Source organism: Sapajus apella, unplaced genomic scaffold (genome assembly GCF_009761245.1).
Source record: "Sapajus apella isolate SASKATOON/1434 unplaced genomic scaffold, GSC_monkey_1.0 scaffold94, whole genome shotgun sequence".
NCBI classification, from domain to species: Eukaryota; Metazoa; Chordata; class Mammalia; order Primates; family Cebidae; genus Sapajus; species Sapajus apella.
Genome location: NW_022437034.1, coordinates 625,660 through 642,512, shown reverse-complemented (window position 1 = coordinate 642,512; position 16,853 = coordinate 625,660). Strand labels below are relative to the sequence as shown.

At 49.4% G+C, this 16,853-nt stretch overlaps 1 protein-coding gene across 2 annotated transcripts in view; it reads right to left on the bottom strand.

Annotated features, from left to right (window-relative positions):
• Positions 1-16,853, bottom strand: part of HKDC1 (hexokinase domain containing 1) — a 60,889-nt gene that overhangs the window by 40,157 nt on the left and 3,879 nt on the right. For both annotated transcript variants that reach the window (XM_032256181.1, XM_032256180.1), the window contains exons 2-4: positions 12,745-12,907; positions 6,748-6,896; positions 6,528-6,647 (exon numbers count right to left, since the gene is read on the bottom strand). In XM_032256181.1, coding sequence (XP_032112072.1) covers positions 6,528-6,647; positions 6,748-6,896; positions 12,745-12,907 — 432 coding nt within the window. The remainder of the gene's footprint in view (positions 1-6,527; positions 6,648-6,747; positions 6,897-12,744; positions 12,908-16,853) is intronic.

The window sequence follows — 16,853 nt, the reverse complement described above, 5'->3', positions numbered from 1 at the left end:
AAAGAAAGAAAGAAAGAAAGAAAGAAAGAAAGAAAGAAAGAAAGAAAAGAAAAAAAAGAAAAGAAAAGAGAAAAGAAAAGACAAAATACCTGGTGTATTATACATGCCACATGCGTGGTTTGCCAGATCCACAAAGCAGAACTACCATGGTGTAACCTTGCAGGACTGTCTCAGGATCTGAATTTCAACTTAGAAAAATGATTCTCAACCCAGCACAGTGGCCTGCGCCTGTAGCCCCAGCTACTTGGGAGGCTGAGGCAGGTGGATCGCTTGAGGCCAGGAGTTCCAGGACAGCCTGGGCAACATAGCGAGACCCCGTCTTTTAATAAAGAGAAAGAAAGAAAAATGGTTCTCAATTTGCATTATCTATCATTGTTTACAAGTAGTGTTTCCTGAGTTTTGTGTCTGAAATCGCAAATAATCACAGAATTTTTCAGATTGGGGCCAGGTGCAGTGGCTCATGCCTGTAATTCCAGCACTTTGGGAGGTTGAGGCAGGTGGGTCACCTGAGATTGGGGGTTCAAAACCAGCCTGATCAACATGGAGAAACCCCGTCTCTACTAAAAATACAAAATTAGCCGGGCGTGGTGGCGCATGCCCGTCATCCCAGCTACTCTGGAGGCTGAGGCAGGAGAATTGCCTGAACCCGGGAGGCAGAGGTTGCAGTGAGCCGAGATCACACCATTGCACTCCAGCCTGGGCAACAAGAGCAAAACTCCGTCTCAAAAAAAAGGGAAAAAAAAATTTTCAGACTGGAAGATAACTTGGAAGTTACGAGAATCGACCAAGTCCTCTCAGTCAAGAGCAGCTGACCCAAGCTCACAAACTTCCTGACCGCATCTCCTCCATTCTCCTCAATTTATGGATTAAAAAAAAAACCCTGAGATTGCCAGAGGGAGGAAATTGCTCTGAGTCTCACCGGGAGCGAAAAAAACCCTGAGATTGCCAGAGGGAGGAAATTGCTCTGAGTCTCACCGCGAGTGAAGGACAGAGCCCAAGCAGAATGCAGGTCTCTGACTCTAGACCAGCCGTCAGGCTTTTCCCCTGCACCACAGCGCCGCCGTGTGGCAGCTCTCCTTAGCTTCTGTCTTCACAGGCTATGGCAACATCCCCGTCTCCCAGGACAGAGCAGGGAGAGATGTACACTGTGGCTTTCTTCAAAAAAAGGTGCCAGGGATATGTGTTGCAGGGAAGGTGGATGGGGAAGTGAGAGATAAATGTTCTTGATAGAATGTTAAATTAAAAAGGCAATTACATACAACTGTACATTTTCTTCTTTCTCAACTATTTGGTGACTAGAATAAACTATAAATTTGTCAAACTATAGATACAGGATAACACTTGTATTTAATATAGATATGAGTGAAAGGAAAGTCCACAATTCTAGTGGTGGGAATATCTGAATGTTGAGATTAGAGGTGATTTCTATTTTCTTCTTTAAACTTTTCCATTCCTTCTTTTTTTTTTTAATCTTGAAAAAGTATTACCATTTACTTTATTATCAGAAAACACACACACACACACACACACGTAAAGAAATCTCTCTTTGGTTCAGACTTTCTGTTCCCTCAAAAACAAGAACAGGCCGGGTGTGGTGGCTCACCCCTGTAATCCAAGCACTTTGGAGGTCAAGGCAGGCAGATCACCTGAGGTCGGGAGTTCAAGATCAGCCTGACCAACATGGTGAAAAATCGTCTTTAAAAAAAAAAAAAGTGAATTCTTCCTTTTAATTCTCATGCTCTTATGATGTTGGCTATGAGTTAAACATAATAATAAGTCTCACGCTCCTACCTTCTTTAATCATTTTCAGTTTCTCAAAGAAGCTCCAGAATCACACCTCCTCACACAGGCTTCCCCTTTCCATGCCTCTGCAGTCTCGGAGCTGCACAGGGCCCATCTTCCCCAGGAACCCTTATTCTAGTGTCACAGAACCCACTCCTGCAGTAGAGCAGGAGTTAAATAGCTTTGCAGCACGGGCCCACATTCAGGTATTATCAGGAATGAGTTTTCTTGTGGTTGGAACTTTTCTTTTTTGAGATGGAGTTTCACTCTTGTTGCCCAGGCTAAAGTGCAATGATGCAATCTCAGCTCACCACAACCTCTGCCTCCCAGGTTCAGGCAAGTCTCCTGCCTCAGCCTCCCGAGTAGCTGGGATTACAGGCATGCACCACTATGCCCGGCTAATTTTTGTATTTTTAGTAGAGACGGGGTTTCTCCATGTTGGTCAAGTTGGTCTCGAACTCCTGACCTCAGCTGATCCACCCCTGCCTCTGCCTCCCAAAGTGCTGGGATTACAGGCGTGAGTCACCACACCCGGCCATGGTTGGAAGTTTTCTACTTAACTTTAGATTTTATTGAAAGGAAGTTTGGGAGGAATTTTTTTTTGGTTTCATTTTTGATTTTTTTTTTTTTTTTCAGACAGAGTCTTGCTCTGTGACCAGGCTAGAGTGCAGCAGCACAATCTCAGCTCACTGCAACCTCTGCCTCCTGGGTTCAAGCGATTCTTCCACCTCAGCCTCCGGAGTAGCTGGGACCACAGGCGCATGCCACCACGCCTGGCTAATTTTTCTGTATTTTTAATAGAGATGAGGTTTCACCGTGTTGGCCAGGATGGTCTCAATCTCTTGACCTCGTGATCTGCCCACCTCAGCCTCCCAAAGTGCTGGGATTACAGGCAGGGAGGAAGTTTTTATAAAATATATTTAACTAGATTGTGATAAGAAAAAAAACATTTTTCTCTTCTTTGATATAATTAAATGCCCTTCCTTAGTTTAAATTTTACCTGAAAAATCTTTATTGTGCTATGACACTAAATGGGTCAAAATGGGCCGGGTTTGGTGGCTCACATCTGCAATCTCAGCACTTTGGGAGGCTGAGGAGGGGAGATCACCTGAAGTCAGGAGTTCAAGACCAGCCTGCCCAACATGGTGAAACCCTGTCTCTACTAAAAATACAAAAATTATCCAGGCGTGGTGGCACACGCCTGTAATCCCAGCTACTCGGGAGGCTGAGGCAGGAGAATTGTTTGAACCTGGGAGACGGAGGTTGCAGTGAGCCAAGATTGTGCCACTGCATTCCAGCCTGGGCAACAGAGCAAGACTCTGTATCAAAAAAAAAAAAAAAAAAGGATCCAAATACCTTCAGGTACCTCCTGACATTTTAAACAAGGTTCTAAAGTGGGGTCTTTCTGGAAAGTCACTGCGGTTGGGAGCTTATGAGCTTGGGCTGGGCTATTCTTGGTTGTGTGACCTTGTGCAAGTCTCTTAACTTCACAGAGCTGCAGTTTTTCTCAAATATAGAATGAAGATAAAGCTATCAATGTCATAGAATTTTGGGGGGAATTTAACAAGATAATACACATACAGCATTTGTCACAGTTCGAGGCACAATGTCAAAACCTGAGGTATGTTCTTCTATCATTGTTATTATTGAGAAAAACACTGGTGGGTATTCCACATAGATAACTGACAAAATCCTGGATGGATAAACCATACATTCACCCCCTCCACCGCCAAGCTATCAGGAAAGCATGTGTGTGGCCCAACCCCCTGACACACACATCTACTCTCTCCTGGGACCTCTCTCTGCCAGCCAGCTCCACTTGGTCTCACCAAAACACTCCCTGGAAACTTTTTCTTTTGTTTGCTTGTTTTTTGTTTGTTTGTTTGTTTGTTTTGAGACGGAGTTTCGCTCTTGTTACCCAGGCTGGAGGGCAATGAAGCGATCTCGGCTCACCACAACCTCTGCCTCTCGGATTCAAGTGATTCTCCTGCCTCAGCCTCCCGAGTAGCTGGGATTACAGGCATGCATCACCATGCCCAGCTAATTTTTGTTATTTTTAGTAGAGACGGGGTTTCTCCACGTTGGTCAGGCTGGTCTCAAACTCCCGACCTCAGGTGATCTGCCCGCTTTGGCCTCCCAAAGTGCTGGGATTACAGGCATAAGCCACTGCGCCCGGCCTTGTTTGTTTGTTTTTCAGACAGAGTCTCATGCTGTCGCCCAGACTGGAGTGTAGCGGCATGATCTCAGCTCACCACAACCTTCCACCTCCTGGGTTCAAGAGATTCTCCTGCCTCAGCCTCCCAAGTAGCTGGGTTTACAGGTGTGCGCCACCATGCCCAGCTGTTTTTGTATTTTTAATAGAAACAGGGTTTCAGCATGTTGGCCAGGCTGGTCTTGAACTCCTGATGTGAGGTGATCCACCCGCCTTAGCCTCCCAAAGTGCTGGGATTACAGGCATAAGCCACTGCACCCAGGTGCTTGTTTTAGAGATGAAGTCTAACTTCCAAGTGTAGAGATGGAGTCTCGCTTTGTGGCTGGACATCTTGGGCTCAAGCAATTCTCCCACCTCAGCCTCCCAGACTGCTGGGATTATAGGCATGAGCCACCATGCCAGGCCCCTGGAACCTTCTTTATATTATTTTTCTCAATGCTTTCTTTATTAAAAAAAATGAAAAAATAAAACTCAGCCTGTCCCCTGTGTAGATGAAGGCAAACTCCCATAATGGAATCAAATAAATGATTGACACCTTTCATCTGTGAGACAGCTATCAAGCACCTATTAAATACACACTGTGGGAGACCTTGGTGGGAAGATCTGTGCCCTCGGCAGGCACTGCTTGCCCTCCAAAAACCTCTGTCAAATTTAGGGATAAGGTACAAAAGCGCAAAGAGACAAGTAATCCAGGGACAGTCATCAATCACAGCCTAGCAGCTACTGTGTATGGACCAAGAACAGTATTGGGCGCTTTACAAATGCTTTGCCTAAGCTTCACCTCAGCCCAACAAGCAGATATTATTATTATTACTTTTTTTTGGAGACAGAGTTTCGCTCTTGTTACCCAGGCTGGAGTACAATGGCACAATCTCAGCTCACTGCAACCTCTGCCTCCAGGGTTCAAGCAATTCTCCTGCCTCAGCCTCCCAATTAGTTGGGATTACAGGCATGCACCACCATGCCCAGCTAATTTTGTATTTTTAGTAGAGATGGGGTTTCTCCATGTTGGTCAGGCTGGTCTCGAACTCTGGACCTCAGGTGATCCACCCTCAGCCTCCCAAAATCTAGGATTACAGGCATGAGCCACCACGCCCGGCCTTGAGCAGATATTATCCTTGCTTTACAAATGAGAAAGCAAGGCTGGGCACAGTGGCTCACACCTGTAATACCAACCCTTTGGGAGGCGGAGGCAGATCACTTATCCCCAGGAGTTTGAGACCAGCCTGGGCAATATAGTGAGACCTCACCTCTACAAAGAAAAAAATAAAAATAAATAAAACATTTTCAAAGAGAAAACGAGAGTCTCATGAAATTAAGGAACTGGTCTAAGGGGACACAATTTGTCCTGAACCATGATTCAAAGCCGTGTGTGTGGAACATGAAAGCTCATTCCTTTCACTATTCCACACCAATAAGTAACTCAAACCAACAATATCAAGCACATCCCAAGGAGGACCATGTGACTGTCAACTGGGCATCATGACCGGAAGGGGCAGTAGGAGATTGATCAGGGGCCCCACTCCCAGATAGGAGTGGCCCAGGGAGACAGTCAATACCCTAACCCGGCCCCAGAACGCCCCCTTATTTCCTGTCTTTATTCACACAAGATCGTGTTAGCTTCCTCCTGCTTACAGAATGAAAACAATGAAAACTGAGACCCGCCAGCCGGGCGCAGTGGCTCACGCCTGTAATCCCAGCAGTCTGGGAGGCCCAGGCGGGCAGATCACGAGGTCAGGAGATCAAGATCATCCTGGCCAACATGGTGAAACCCTGTCTCTACTAAAATACAAAAAGGAAAAAAAAAAATAGCTGGGTATGGTGGCACGCACCTGTAGTCCCAGCTACTCAGGAGGCTGAGGCAGGAGAATCACTTGAACCTGGGAGGCGGAGGTTGCAGTGAACGGAGATCAGGCCACTGCACTCCAGCCTGGCGACAAAGCAAGACTCCGCCTCAAAAAAAGAGAAAAAAGAGAACTGAGATACACAGAGATGAGTTACCAGGAACCCCGGCCTGGCTGTTAGCACAGCCGAGACTATGACTCCCACGCTCTGTGTCTGCTCCAGGACATTCTCACTCCGGTGGCCCCACTTTAATTGTCCTTCCAAGGGCTCATACAGGGAGAGACTTCCCAGCCTTCCCAAGCTTCTTCTAGTTGGCTATGTCAGTGGTTTTAAGTGCAAGCCTGAGCACATCTCCTGGGAAAATTTAGGGCCTCCTTGCAGAACCACTGATTCTGGCGGGCCCAGCAATCTGTGCTTAAAACAAGCTCTCCAGGGAATTCCACACACCAAGGTTTGAGAACTGCTGAAAAGCATTCCACTCCCTGGAGCTGTGCCCACATGAATCGTAAAATCAAGGCCACTGCGTTAACCAGCTCTCTGCCTCACACTGCCACCTCATCATTAACAAAAAGAAACACAAGAAACTCCTGCCGTTCTCTCCTGCTCGCAGGCTGACTCCCGCCCAGGCCCACGTTCCTCAAGCCCCGATTCCTGCACAGCCACTTCCCTCCACGGGCTCTGGCCTTACCTCTTCCAATTTCGTCTGTCGGCAGGGGAAAGAAAAAGTTAAGCCAAGGGGCAATTTCTTATGCTTTAAATCTTTGGTCTTCATGAAATCTGCCAGACAGTCAGCTACATATTCAAACAGCTGCAGAGAGGAGAAAGCAAAGGACATGGGCTAAGGTGTGGTTTTCCACACACAGATGCCACCGCCTTCCCTGCCTTTGCGGGAGCCACCTGCCCAGTACCTCTGTGCCATTCCCACGGATGACTTCACTGGGCGTTGGGTAGAACTGACTCTCCATCTGCACGTGCCGCTTCCCCTCTTCAGCGACTTGAACCTTCAGCACTCGAAACTTGGACCCTCCAAGATCCAAGGAAAGGAACTCCCCCTTTTCTATTAAGAAACAAATTCAGTTTCCATGTATTGAGGGTCTACTACAGATATGGCAAGCTCTGCATTAGAGGCTGGACATAAATCAATGTCATCAAATCTTACAACCACTAGAAATCATTATGCCCATTTGCCAAGGCTGAGGACTATGGCCATTTCTCAGGGCCCTCGAGATAAGGCGCAGAGCTGAGATATGAACTAAGTCTGCCCGACTCTGCAGCCTGAACCCAACCCGCTGGCTCCTGCTGTGGGAATGCGCATTTCATCTGGAGAAGGCCAATGTGAGCACACTCCTTGCAGGTGGTATGAGAGTTGGCCTTGAGGGTGGACCCCATCCTGGGATGCCATCGCCTAGAAGCCAGAGCTGGTACTCCCAGCCCGGGGAAACTCGGATAAAGGCGTGAGGGGGAAGACAGTGTGCAGGGAGGAGCAGCCAGCCTCTTGCAGCTGATGATTCAGTGGGCAGAGGGAAAGCACTCCTGGAGGATAGAGGAGACAGGGGCCAAACAACGGCCCTTGAGGTGCCCAGGATGCTGAATTTTTTAGGCCAGAGCCACTCCAAAAGGAGAAATTGGAACACAACCCAACTCAGACCAAGAAAGATGCTATTAATTAAAAGGTGGGGGCCAGGCGCGGTGGCTCACACCTGTAATCCCAGCATTTTGGGAGGCCAAGGTGGGCAGATCACCTGGGATCAGGTGTTCAAGACCATCCTGGCCAACATGGCAAAACCCTGTCTCTACTAAAAATATAAAAATTAGGCCAGGTGCAGTGGCTCCTGCCTGTAATCCCAGCACTTTGGGAGGCCGAGGCGGGAGGATCATCTGGGGTCAGGAGTTCAAGAGCAGCCTGGCCAACACGGTGATGCTGCTGCTGTTGCTGGTCAACAGACCATAGTTACAGTAGTACAAGTGCAGCCAGCTCAATCTTCATTTTTTGGAGATATTTGGAGTTTCCTACCTTCCCAGATCAGCCGCAGAGCAGCTGATGGAGGCGTTTAGTATTTGGTGAGGGAATTCAGGGAGTTAATCCCATGCAACTTTCTTTTTTCTTTTTCTTTTTTTTTGAGACAGAGTTTCACTCATGTTACCCAGGTTGGAGTGCAATGGCGCGATCTCGGCTCACCGCAACCTCCGCCTCCTGGATTCAGGCGATTCTCCTGCCTCAGCCTCCTGAGTAGCTGGGATTACAGGCACGCACCACCATGCCCAGCTAATTTTTTGTATTTTTAGTAGGGACAGGGTTTCACCATGTTGACCAGGATGGTCTCGATCTCTTGACCTCGTGATCCACCCGCCTTGGCCTCCCAAAGTGCTGGGATTACAGGCTTGAGCCACCGCACCCGGCCACCTTTCATTAGCACTTATTATGCACCAGGCAAGAGGGTTCTCCCAGACGCTGTCTTGCTGTGTAGGAAGTGGGCAGATCACACAATCCATGTCCACACATTTACTGAGCATCTACTCTGTGCCAAGTAACATGTGTCAGGTGCTAGGGATGCACAGATGAAGGATAGTGTGCCTCCTGGGAAACTGATCCAAAATACAGGCACATAAACCAGCCATTTCCATATGGTAGGACCAGTGCTCAGATTGTGAGAGGCACAGGGAGAGATATCCAGATCAAAGCTGGGAATCAAAGGCAACTGGCTTTCCAGGGAGGGGACACAGAACTGAGTGCTGAAGGGTGAGCAGGAGTCAGGCTGAGGGGCATGGGGGTCATAGGGAGAGGAACCCCGGGCAAAGGAATGAGACAGCATCCGATGGGAGTGAGTGTGCTTTTGCCGAAGGAGGGCAGCTGTCACAGAAATGAGGTTGGAAGATGGTCTCAGGTTAAATTTGGAAGGATTTGGAAAAGGTATCCCACCCCAAGGAGCTTGGGCTTTATCTGGAAGGTGAGAGGGAGCCACAGAAAGATTTTAAGCAAGGGAGTGCCAAGATCTAATTGAGATTTTGGGGACAAATGCCTCTGACACCAACCAGAATAGACTGAGGGTTTAACAAAAGAAGGGGCTGCTGTGCTGCCATTGGACGGGAGGGGAATCTGTTGAGACCTGGCCAGAGTTGGTGCGGGAAATCCCCCCTCCCAGGACCCGCACCATGACTGCTATCAAACACCTCACTCCACCAGTGGCTCGAGGTACCATTTCATGGAAGCCACATGGTGTGATCCCTTCTGTGTCTCTGATCCTAGAAAACAGGACCCAGTGGACCCTGGGGGAGGGAGGGCCTGCCCAGGATACAGTGGCCTGTGGAGCCGCAGGGTCTTTACAGACATCAAGAAAACAGCCCCAGCTGGGCACTGTAATCCCAGCACTTTGGGTGGCCCAGGAAGGAGAATCCCTTGAGGCCAAGAGTTCAAGACCAACCTGGTGAACATAGTAAAACCCTGTCTCTACAAAACAAGAGACAAAAAATCAGCTGGGTGCAGTGGCATGCACCTGTAGTTCCAGCTACTTGGGGGGCTGAAGCAGGAGGATCGCTTGAGCCTAAGGAGGTCAAGGCTGCAGTGACCTATGATGGCTCCACTGCACTCCAGGTTGAGCAACAGAGGGAGACCTTGTTTCTAAAAAGAAAGGAAATGAAAACAGCGTCCTAAGCGGGGTAGACTCGTTTGGCCAATCCGCCTGCTGCAGAGGATCCTCCATGACCTGCCTAAGACACCAAGGGTTTCCTTCTCCTAAGTCACTCCTGGGGCTTGTGCCTTCACCCCCGCCCGTTCCCCAGTGCAGAGTCTCCCAAAGGCACACAGTGGCTGAATGGGGAGATTCCTGGAGATTCAGAGTCCCCAGGGAGAGGCTGGGTAAGTATGTGTTAGGACACACTCCAGGTGAATCCTCTACTCAGGAAAGAATGGGACCCTGTCCTGGTATGAGACCCCAGGACTTGTCCCCGGCCCAGGGCTGACGACTTCAGGACTCCCAGACTGACGACCTTGGGGCTCCCGGGCTCACCCCCAAAGCCTAATTGGCCTTGGAGGCTGACTGGAGGCTAAGGCCTGGAACAGAGCCAGCAGGGATCAGGCCAAAGAATCACCATCACCCTCATGCTTCCCGTGTCCCTTCCAAGACTGGCAGAGAAGGCTCCAGTGTCAACACAGCACTTTCAAGGCGCTTGATCCTAAGTCAGAACAGACTACCACAGCCCACCCCGCTTTACTTCAAAAGGCTGGGAGGTAACTAAGGCTCAAACAGGTAACTTCCTCACAGGTAGGTTCTGATGGGAGTAGGCAAACTCAGGACTTCTCTGGAAACGACATACATGTCTGAAACGGATGCCAGAAGGAATTAGGAGAGTTTTGTTTGTTTTTCGTTGGTAATCGCGAAATTATACCACCAGCTCACAAGCACTATGGAGGACTTGGGACAAGATTTTCGAGATTTTAAAGCACGCCATCCACGTAATCTCATTGAATGCTGACAATCATGTGTGGTGCTGGGATTTACCAAGAGCGCCTGGTTTATTAGGGACTCTGGGACCGCGGATGTCACCACAACAGAATCACTGGTGAGATGCTTAGTGTGGTGGGAGGCTCTGCGGAGCCAGGGATGGGGAGCTGGGCTCTTCCCAGCTAAGGAGGAATTTCTATGACTTAGTCAGGTTCACTTCTGAACTTAACTTAGGAGCCTCCACACCATCAAAGGCCACCTTCCCTTGCTTCTGGGGACACACCTTGTCTGTATCTGGAGGAGGGGCCGCAGTCCAGGAAGCCAGGTGGACTTGGCCCTGGTGCTCCTCATGCTGGCCCGCCCACATGACACAGGTGCTTCCTCCCAAGGGCACTGGATGCCCTGTCAACAACCCGTCCCGGCACTCTCGTCAGGCTGTGTCAGGGACAGGGCCAAGGTTTCAAAGTCGGGTTGTCTGTCTCCAAAGCTCACATCTCTCTAGGGCGGCTCACTGTCCACCGCAAGCACCTACCCGCAAGTGAGGGCACAGGGCCTTTCGGTGCAGTATCCCAGGTCCTCACAGCCAGCAGAGCCCACCTCGGTTCAGGCATTGCTCCAGAGAGGGCCGAAACCCGGCTAATCCCATCAAAGCCCCCTGCGAGCTCCCAAACCTCAGTCCCTGCTCCCTCAAGAGCCCCAAGCCTCCTTCACGGCTTGGTTTGAGCACCGGGACCCTGACCTGGGAGAAACCCCTTGGTCCTTGGTGGTTCTGTCTGACTTGGTGACAACAGCCACACCACAGGGTTTGTCACAGGAAATATGTGGCTCAATGAGTCCCTAGCACCCCATGACCACAGTGGTTGCTTAGTAAATGATAGCCTTTTTCCCTCTTTTTTCTTTCCTGTTTTTTCTTTTCCCTCTCTCTCTCTTTTTTTTTGAAAGGAAGTCTTGCTCTGTTGCCCAGGCTGGAGTGCAGTGGCGCGAACTCAGCTCAGTGCAACTTCCACCTCCCGGGTTCCAGCGACTCTCCTGCCTCAGCCTTCGTAGTAGCTTGGATTGCTGGTGCGTGCCACCATGCCTGGCTAATTTTTGTATTTTTAGTAGAGGTGGGATTTCACCATGTTGGCAAGGCTAGTCTCGAACTTCTGACCTCAAGTGATCTGCCCTCCTCGGCCTCCCAAAGTGCTGAGATTACAGACGTGAGCCACTGTGCCGGCCTATAGCAGCCCTTTCTCTCTTATGGCTTCATCCAGAGGCTAAGAATGGAAGAGTTAGATGGGACCCAATAGATCCTCTCTAGAGAGTTCTAGGCCGTTGCAGGCAAAATAAGACTCCCACATCCTAGTCCCCAGATCCTGTGAATATGTGAGGGTGCAAGGCAAAGGGGAATTAAGTTTGCAGATGAGATCAAAATTGTTCATCAGCTGACCTTGAAGTTGGGAGATTATCCTGGATTATCTAATTATCTATGCATGACTAATGTGATCACAGGATCTTTAAATGAAGAGAGGCACAAGGTCAGGTCAGAGAGGGACCTGAAGAGGCTATACTGCCGGCTTTGAGAACAGAAAGGGGCATGCCTTGAGGGTGCAGGTGGCCTCTCGAAATTGGAAAAGTCAGGGAAACAGATTCTCCCCTGGAACTTCCAGAAGGAACGCAGCCATGCCGACACCTGAATTTTAGCACAGTGAGACCCGTTTCAAACTTCCGTCCACCAGAACTGTCGGAGAATAGATTCGAATTGTTTTCAGCCACTGTGTTTGTGGTGATACAACACAGCAGCTGTAGGAAACAGATACATGGGCCAATTCTCATTCCACAGATGGGGAAACTGAAGCTAAACACTGGCCTTGGGTCACAGAGTGACGGAGCTGGGCCTCAGACCCAGGTTTGTTGAATTATCATTGAGTATGATTTCTACTACATCATGCTTGCTTCCATGACTCACACTCTGTTTCCTAGAACCTAGATACCTAGGAGTGAGCACCATTTATTACTCATTCGACGGTGTCAGGGCCTGGCGTGCACCCAGCGCTACATCCGGTGCTGGGAACACTGCGGTGAGTGAGATCTCGGACCCATGGAAGGGTTAATTTGGTAGAGACTCAGTGGGGACACAGCAGAGTGACAAATGCCCTGACAAGCACCCAGCCCAGCATGGGGATACTTCCTAGATGGAGGCAGGGACCTCTACACTGAGGTGGAAAAGCCACGTTGATACTCACCAGGGAAGAACACGGAGATGCTCCGGGAGGAAAGGGAGCAGACGTGTGAGGCCACGATGGGCAGAGAAGCCAAGGTGCCCGGAGCTCCAAGAGGGGTTCAGCAGGACTGGAGCACAGAGGGGCACGAGGGAGGGATGGCACAGAGAGGGCTAGAGACAGAAGCCAAGGTCCAGGGGCAAACCTTAGGTACTTTAAACACATATCAGCCAAGAGGAGCCAGGGAGCCTGGCTCACTCACCTGAGCCGTCGGGAATGGCCCTGACGAAGGTGGGCAGCATCTTCACTGCGGCCGTGGGGTTTGTGTCCTTTGCCAGGCCCTTCTCCATCTCAGCCTGGAACCGCCTCATGATGTCCAAAAGCGTGTCATCGGAGAGCCGCATGTGATACAGGAACCTGTCCACCTGGAACAGACACCAGCCGCCAAGGTGGGCTGCTGGGGCCCCTGCCCTCCAGGGGAGGCCGAAACCCCCCTCCATTCCTCAACAAGCTGCATTCCTGACTCTAGGGATTCCCAAAGGCTCCCTATCTGACCCCTCGTCTAGCAGAGGACAAGGGAGGGACTTGGGGAAGGGGAATGGAATGAGGGCTGAGAAGGTGTGCAGTTGCTCCTCCGAAGGGCAGACTCTGAGGAGGAAATGATCCCCCCATTATTCTGATGAGACAGGGGAGAGGCAGAAGCTAAGAAGGATCTAGAGTTTCCAATTCCCAGGTCAGGGCCTTCACCAGAGCTCCATTCCTCTCCACGGAAAAAGGCCAGCTAGAGTTTGAGTCATAGGTTCCTCAACATGGAAGCTTTCTTTCATCCAACGATGACAACAGATATAGCCAAACCCATTTCTCTTTGTTTATTGGCTGGTAGGAAGCTCAGAACTAAATTCAGTTTCCAAAAGTAATCTCTAAAATCTAGTCCTTTAAATTCTGTTGTTTTTTTTTTTTTAGACAGAGTCTCACTCTGTCACTGGAGTGCTGTGGCACAATCTCAGCTCACTGTAACCTCCACCTCCTGGGTTCAAGTGATTCTCCTGCCTCAGCCTTCTGAGTAGCTGGGATTACAGGCAAGTGCCACCACGCCTGGCTAATTTTTTTTTTTTTTTTTTTTTTTTGTATATTTAGTAGAGACAGGGTTTTACCATGTTGGCCAGGCTGGTCTTGAATCCCTGACCTCAGGTAATCCACACGCCTTGGCTTCCCAAAGTGCTGGGATTACAGGCGTGAGCCACTGTGCCTGGCCATAAATGTCCATTTTGGTTTAACTGAGTTGTTCTAGTTAAGATAAAGCTGAATTGTAAAAGTCAGCCGAAATTGCTATTGAAAATGAGTGGATGTCACTCATGTAACCAGAAAACTGGGGCTGAGGACCACTACCTCAAAGGAGGGAAGTTATACAAATCACTGTGGCTATACTCAGTCCGCTTGACGGTAACATGTCACATTAGGGATGGCAGCAAAGCTTCCTCCCTCACACTAATTAACGCTAATCAATTGGTGGTGGCAGTCTGGAGCCCCGGGCTCAATGGGATGGATGATTGATGGTGGCAGGGGAGAGACAGGGGCACATGCCCCCGTCCTTACCAGCCCTGTTTTCTACACTGAGCACTCTCCACCCTCCAGGTCACAACAAGGCTCTATCCCTGGCACATTCCCGGTGAAAGGGCATTTTATCCAGGGTGAAGAGCGTGTGCTACGGTCTACGAAGGGAGTCCATGTATGTCGCCTCTTCTCATCGCCACAGCACCCCTTTGAGGCAGCCAGGTAAGGCCAAAGTTCTTGTCCCCAAGTGAGAGGCGAGGGGAGAGGGCTCAGAGCCTCTCACAAGAGGCAGAGCTTTGGCTGCATGGGACTGTAGCAGTCTCTAGACCCCTCGCCTCCACAGCCTGGCTTTGGCTCACAGCTCTGTGGGGGATGCATAAGCCCAACAGACAAATTACACCAAATGCACAGGGCTCTCATCACCTTCACGCTAGGACAGGGGCCATCAGCCAGGCCCCAGAGGGCAGCACCCAGTTCAGTCCCGTGACAGTGAAGAGACCCAAGCCACTGAAATGGTCCTGTGGCTCCAGGGACTAGGGGGCCAGAAAAAGAGCAGGAACTCATCAGAGAGTCATTAGCAGAAAAGGACAATTGAGCTTCCAGCATGTTTGAGAAAACAGGACGGAACCAGGTCAGGCTTCGTTAAGGGCTTCCGGCTCCCCCAGGGCTGTTTATGACTAATTGGTTGGCACAGCCACATACAAACTGAGAAAACTGGATGCAAAGGACGTGACCCATGTAATTGGGGCTGGGGAGGGGTAGGATGCTCTACATGGGAACCAAACTTGATTCTTTCCTACCCAAAGGGGCCTCAGACAGTGCCCCTGAACCTACTGATTGTTTTTGCTTAGCCTGACAGTATAAAAAAATCCACAAAATCCCATCCCTTCCGCGTTCAGTCCTGTTTTTTGAGGCCCAGTTGGGGTCATTTGCGAGCTGGGGTTTAATGCGGTCACTGGGTACTTTGGTTTGCTGCTGCTCTTTCAGTAAGTTAAGGTCGTGACAGAAAGAATGTCAACTTGGCAACCGTTTCTTCTTGATTTTCTGTGTCTCCCACAGCACCAGGTACAGTTGTTAGAAGGGAAAAGTGAGACATAGGTTGGGACAACAAGCCAGTCATGTGGGGTATGCGTAACCAGGGACAAGCGTCCCAGGCACTAAAGGAGAGTGCTCGAGCTGCGGAAACCAGGCCTGCTCTCGGAGAGACGCGCAAACCAGCATGGGAGACATCTTCTAAGCAAGAAAGCCAAGCAGCAGTGCCTTTCAGTTAGAGCAAATTCAGACATTCAAGACTCAGAGCTGCTGAATTACAGCAGGTGGGAACTGGAGGGGCCTTAGAGGTCATCTAGTCCAAAGGTCTCACATTATGAATCAAGAGTCATAAAAAGATTCTGCTCTTTGACCCAGGGCTTTCATTTCTGGAACCTATGCTTAGGAAATAATCCTGACTATGGAGAATCATAAATCTCTACCAAGGCCAGGAGCGGTGGCTCATGCCTGTAATTCCAGCACTTTGGGAGGCTGAGGCAGGTGGATCACCTGAGGTCAGGAGTTCCAGACCAGTCTGGCCAACGTGCTGACACCCCACCTCTACTAAAGATGCAAAAATGAGCCGGGTGTGGTGGCAGGAGCCTGTAATCCCAGCTACTGGGGAGGCTGAGGCAGGAGAATTGCTTGAACCCAGGAGGCAGAGGTTGCAGTGAGCGGAGATCGTGCCATTGTACTCCAGCCTAGGCAACAAGAGCAAGACTCTGTCTCAAAAAAAAAAAAAAAATCTACCAAGGTTTATCATAACAATACTTTTATTTTATTTTGAGACAGGGTCTTGCTCTGCTGCCCAGGCTGGAGTACAGTGGTGCAATCACAGCTCACTGCAGCCTCAACCTCCCAGGCTCAAGTGATCCCGCCACCTCAGCCTCCCAGGAAGCTGGGACCCAGCTAATTTCTGTATTTTTTTTAGAGACAGGTTCTCTCCATGTTGTCCAGGCTGGTCTCAAACTCCAGGACGCAAGTGATCATCCTGCCTCAGCCTCCCAAAATACTGGGATTACAGGCATGAGCTACCTCGTCCAGCCTAATATCTTAATTATTAAAAATGTTTTTAAAGTATCCAAATGTTCAACAAGAGGGGAAAAAGTTAAATACATTCTGGCATATCCACTTGATTGGATATTAGGACGACATTGCAATGAGAATTATGATTGACAATGACGAAATCTACATAAGTGGTGACGCTAGAACAGTGAAGGAAGCAGTTCAGAACTGTGTGTGCCTTAGAAATATAACTAAAAACATACAGCACGAAGAAAAACTAGGAAGGCTTCCACCCAGCAAATATGAAAGTGTTTGAGATTAAAAGTAAATCAAAGGTGGAATTACAAGCAGCACTTCCACTTTTTTGTAGTGTTGACATACAAAGCTGTAAAAAATACGCTTTGAAAACCTCCCAGTGCTATGGCTGGACAATCGGCAGGTCAGTGACCAGGCCTGGCCTGGTGCTATTAATAGGGCAAATAATGTCAATATATTGAATTGGAAAAGAAGCTGTCAGAGTGGTTTCTCTTTTTTTTCATGTTGTTTTGTTTTTGTTTCTGTGCTGGTACGGGGATTTTTAGAAATCGTTCCAGGGTCTCAGTAGTAACCCTTGCAAGGCAAGTCTGGCCCAGGGTCTGGACAATTCTCGAGGCAGGAAGCACAGAGATGAAAAACGGGACTCACTGCCTGACCACAGAGAGAAGAGCTGTACCTTTTGACCAGGTGTGTTTCTACCATGTGCTGGGAGGAGTGTTCTCAGAACCATGACTCAGCCCAGTAGCT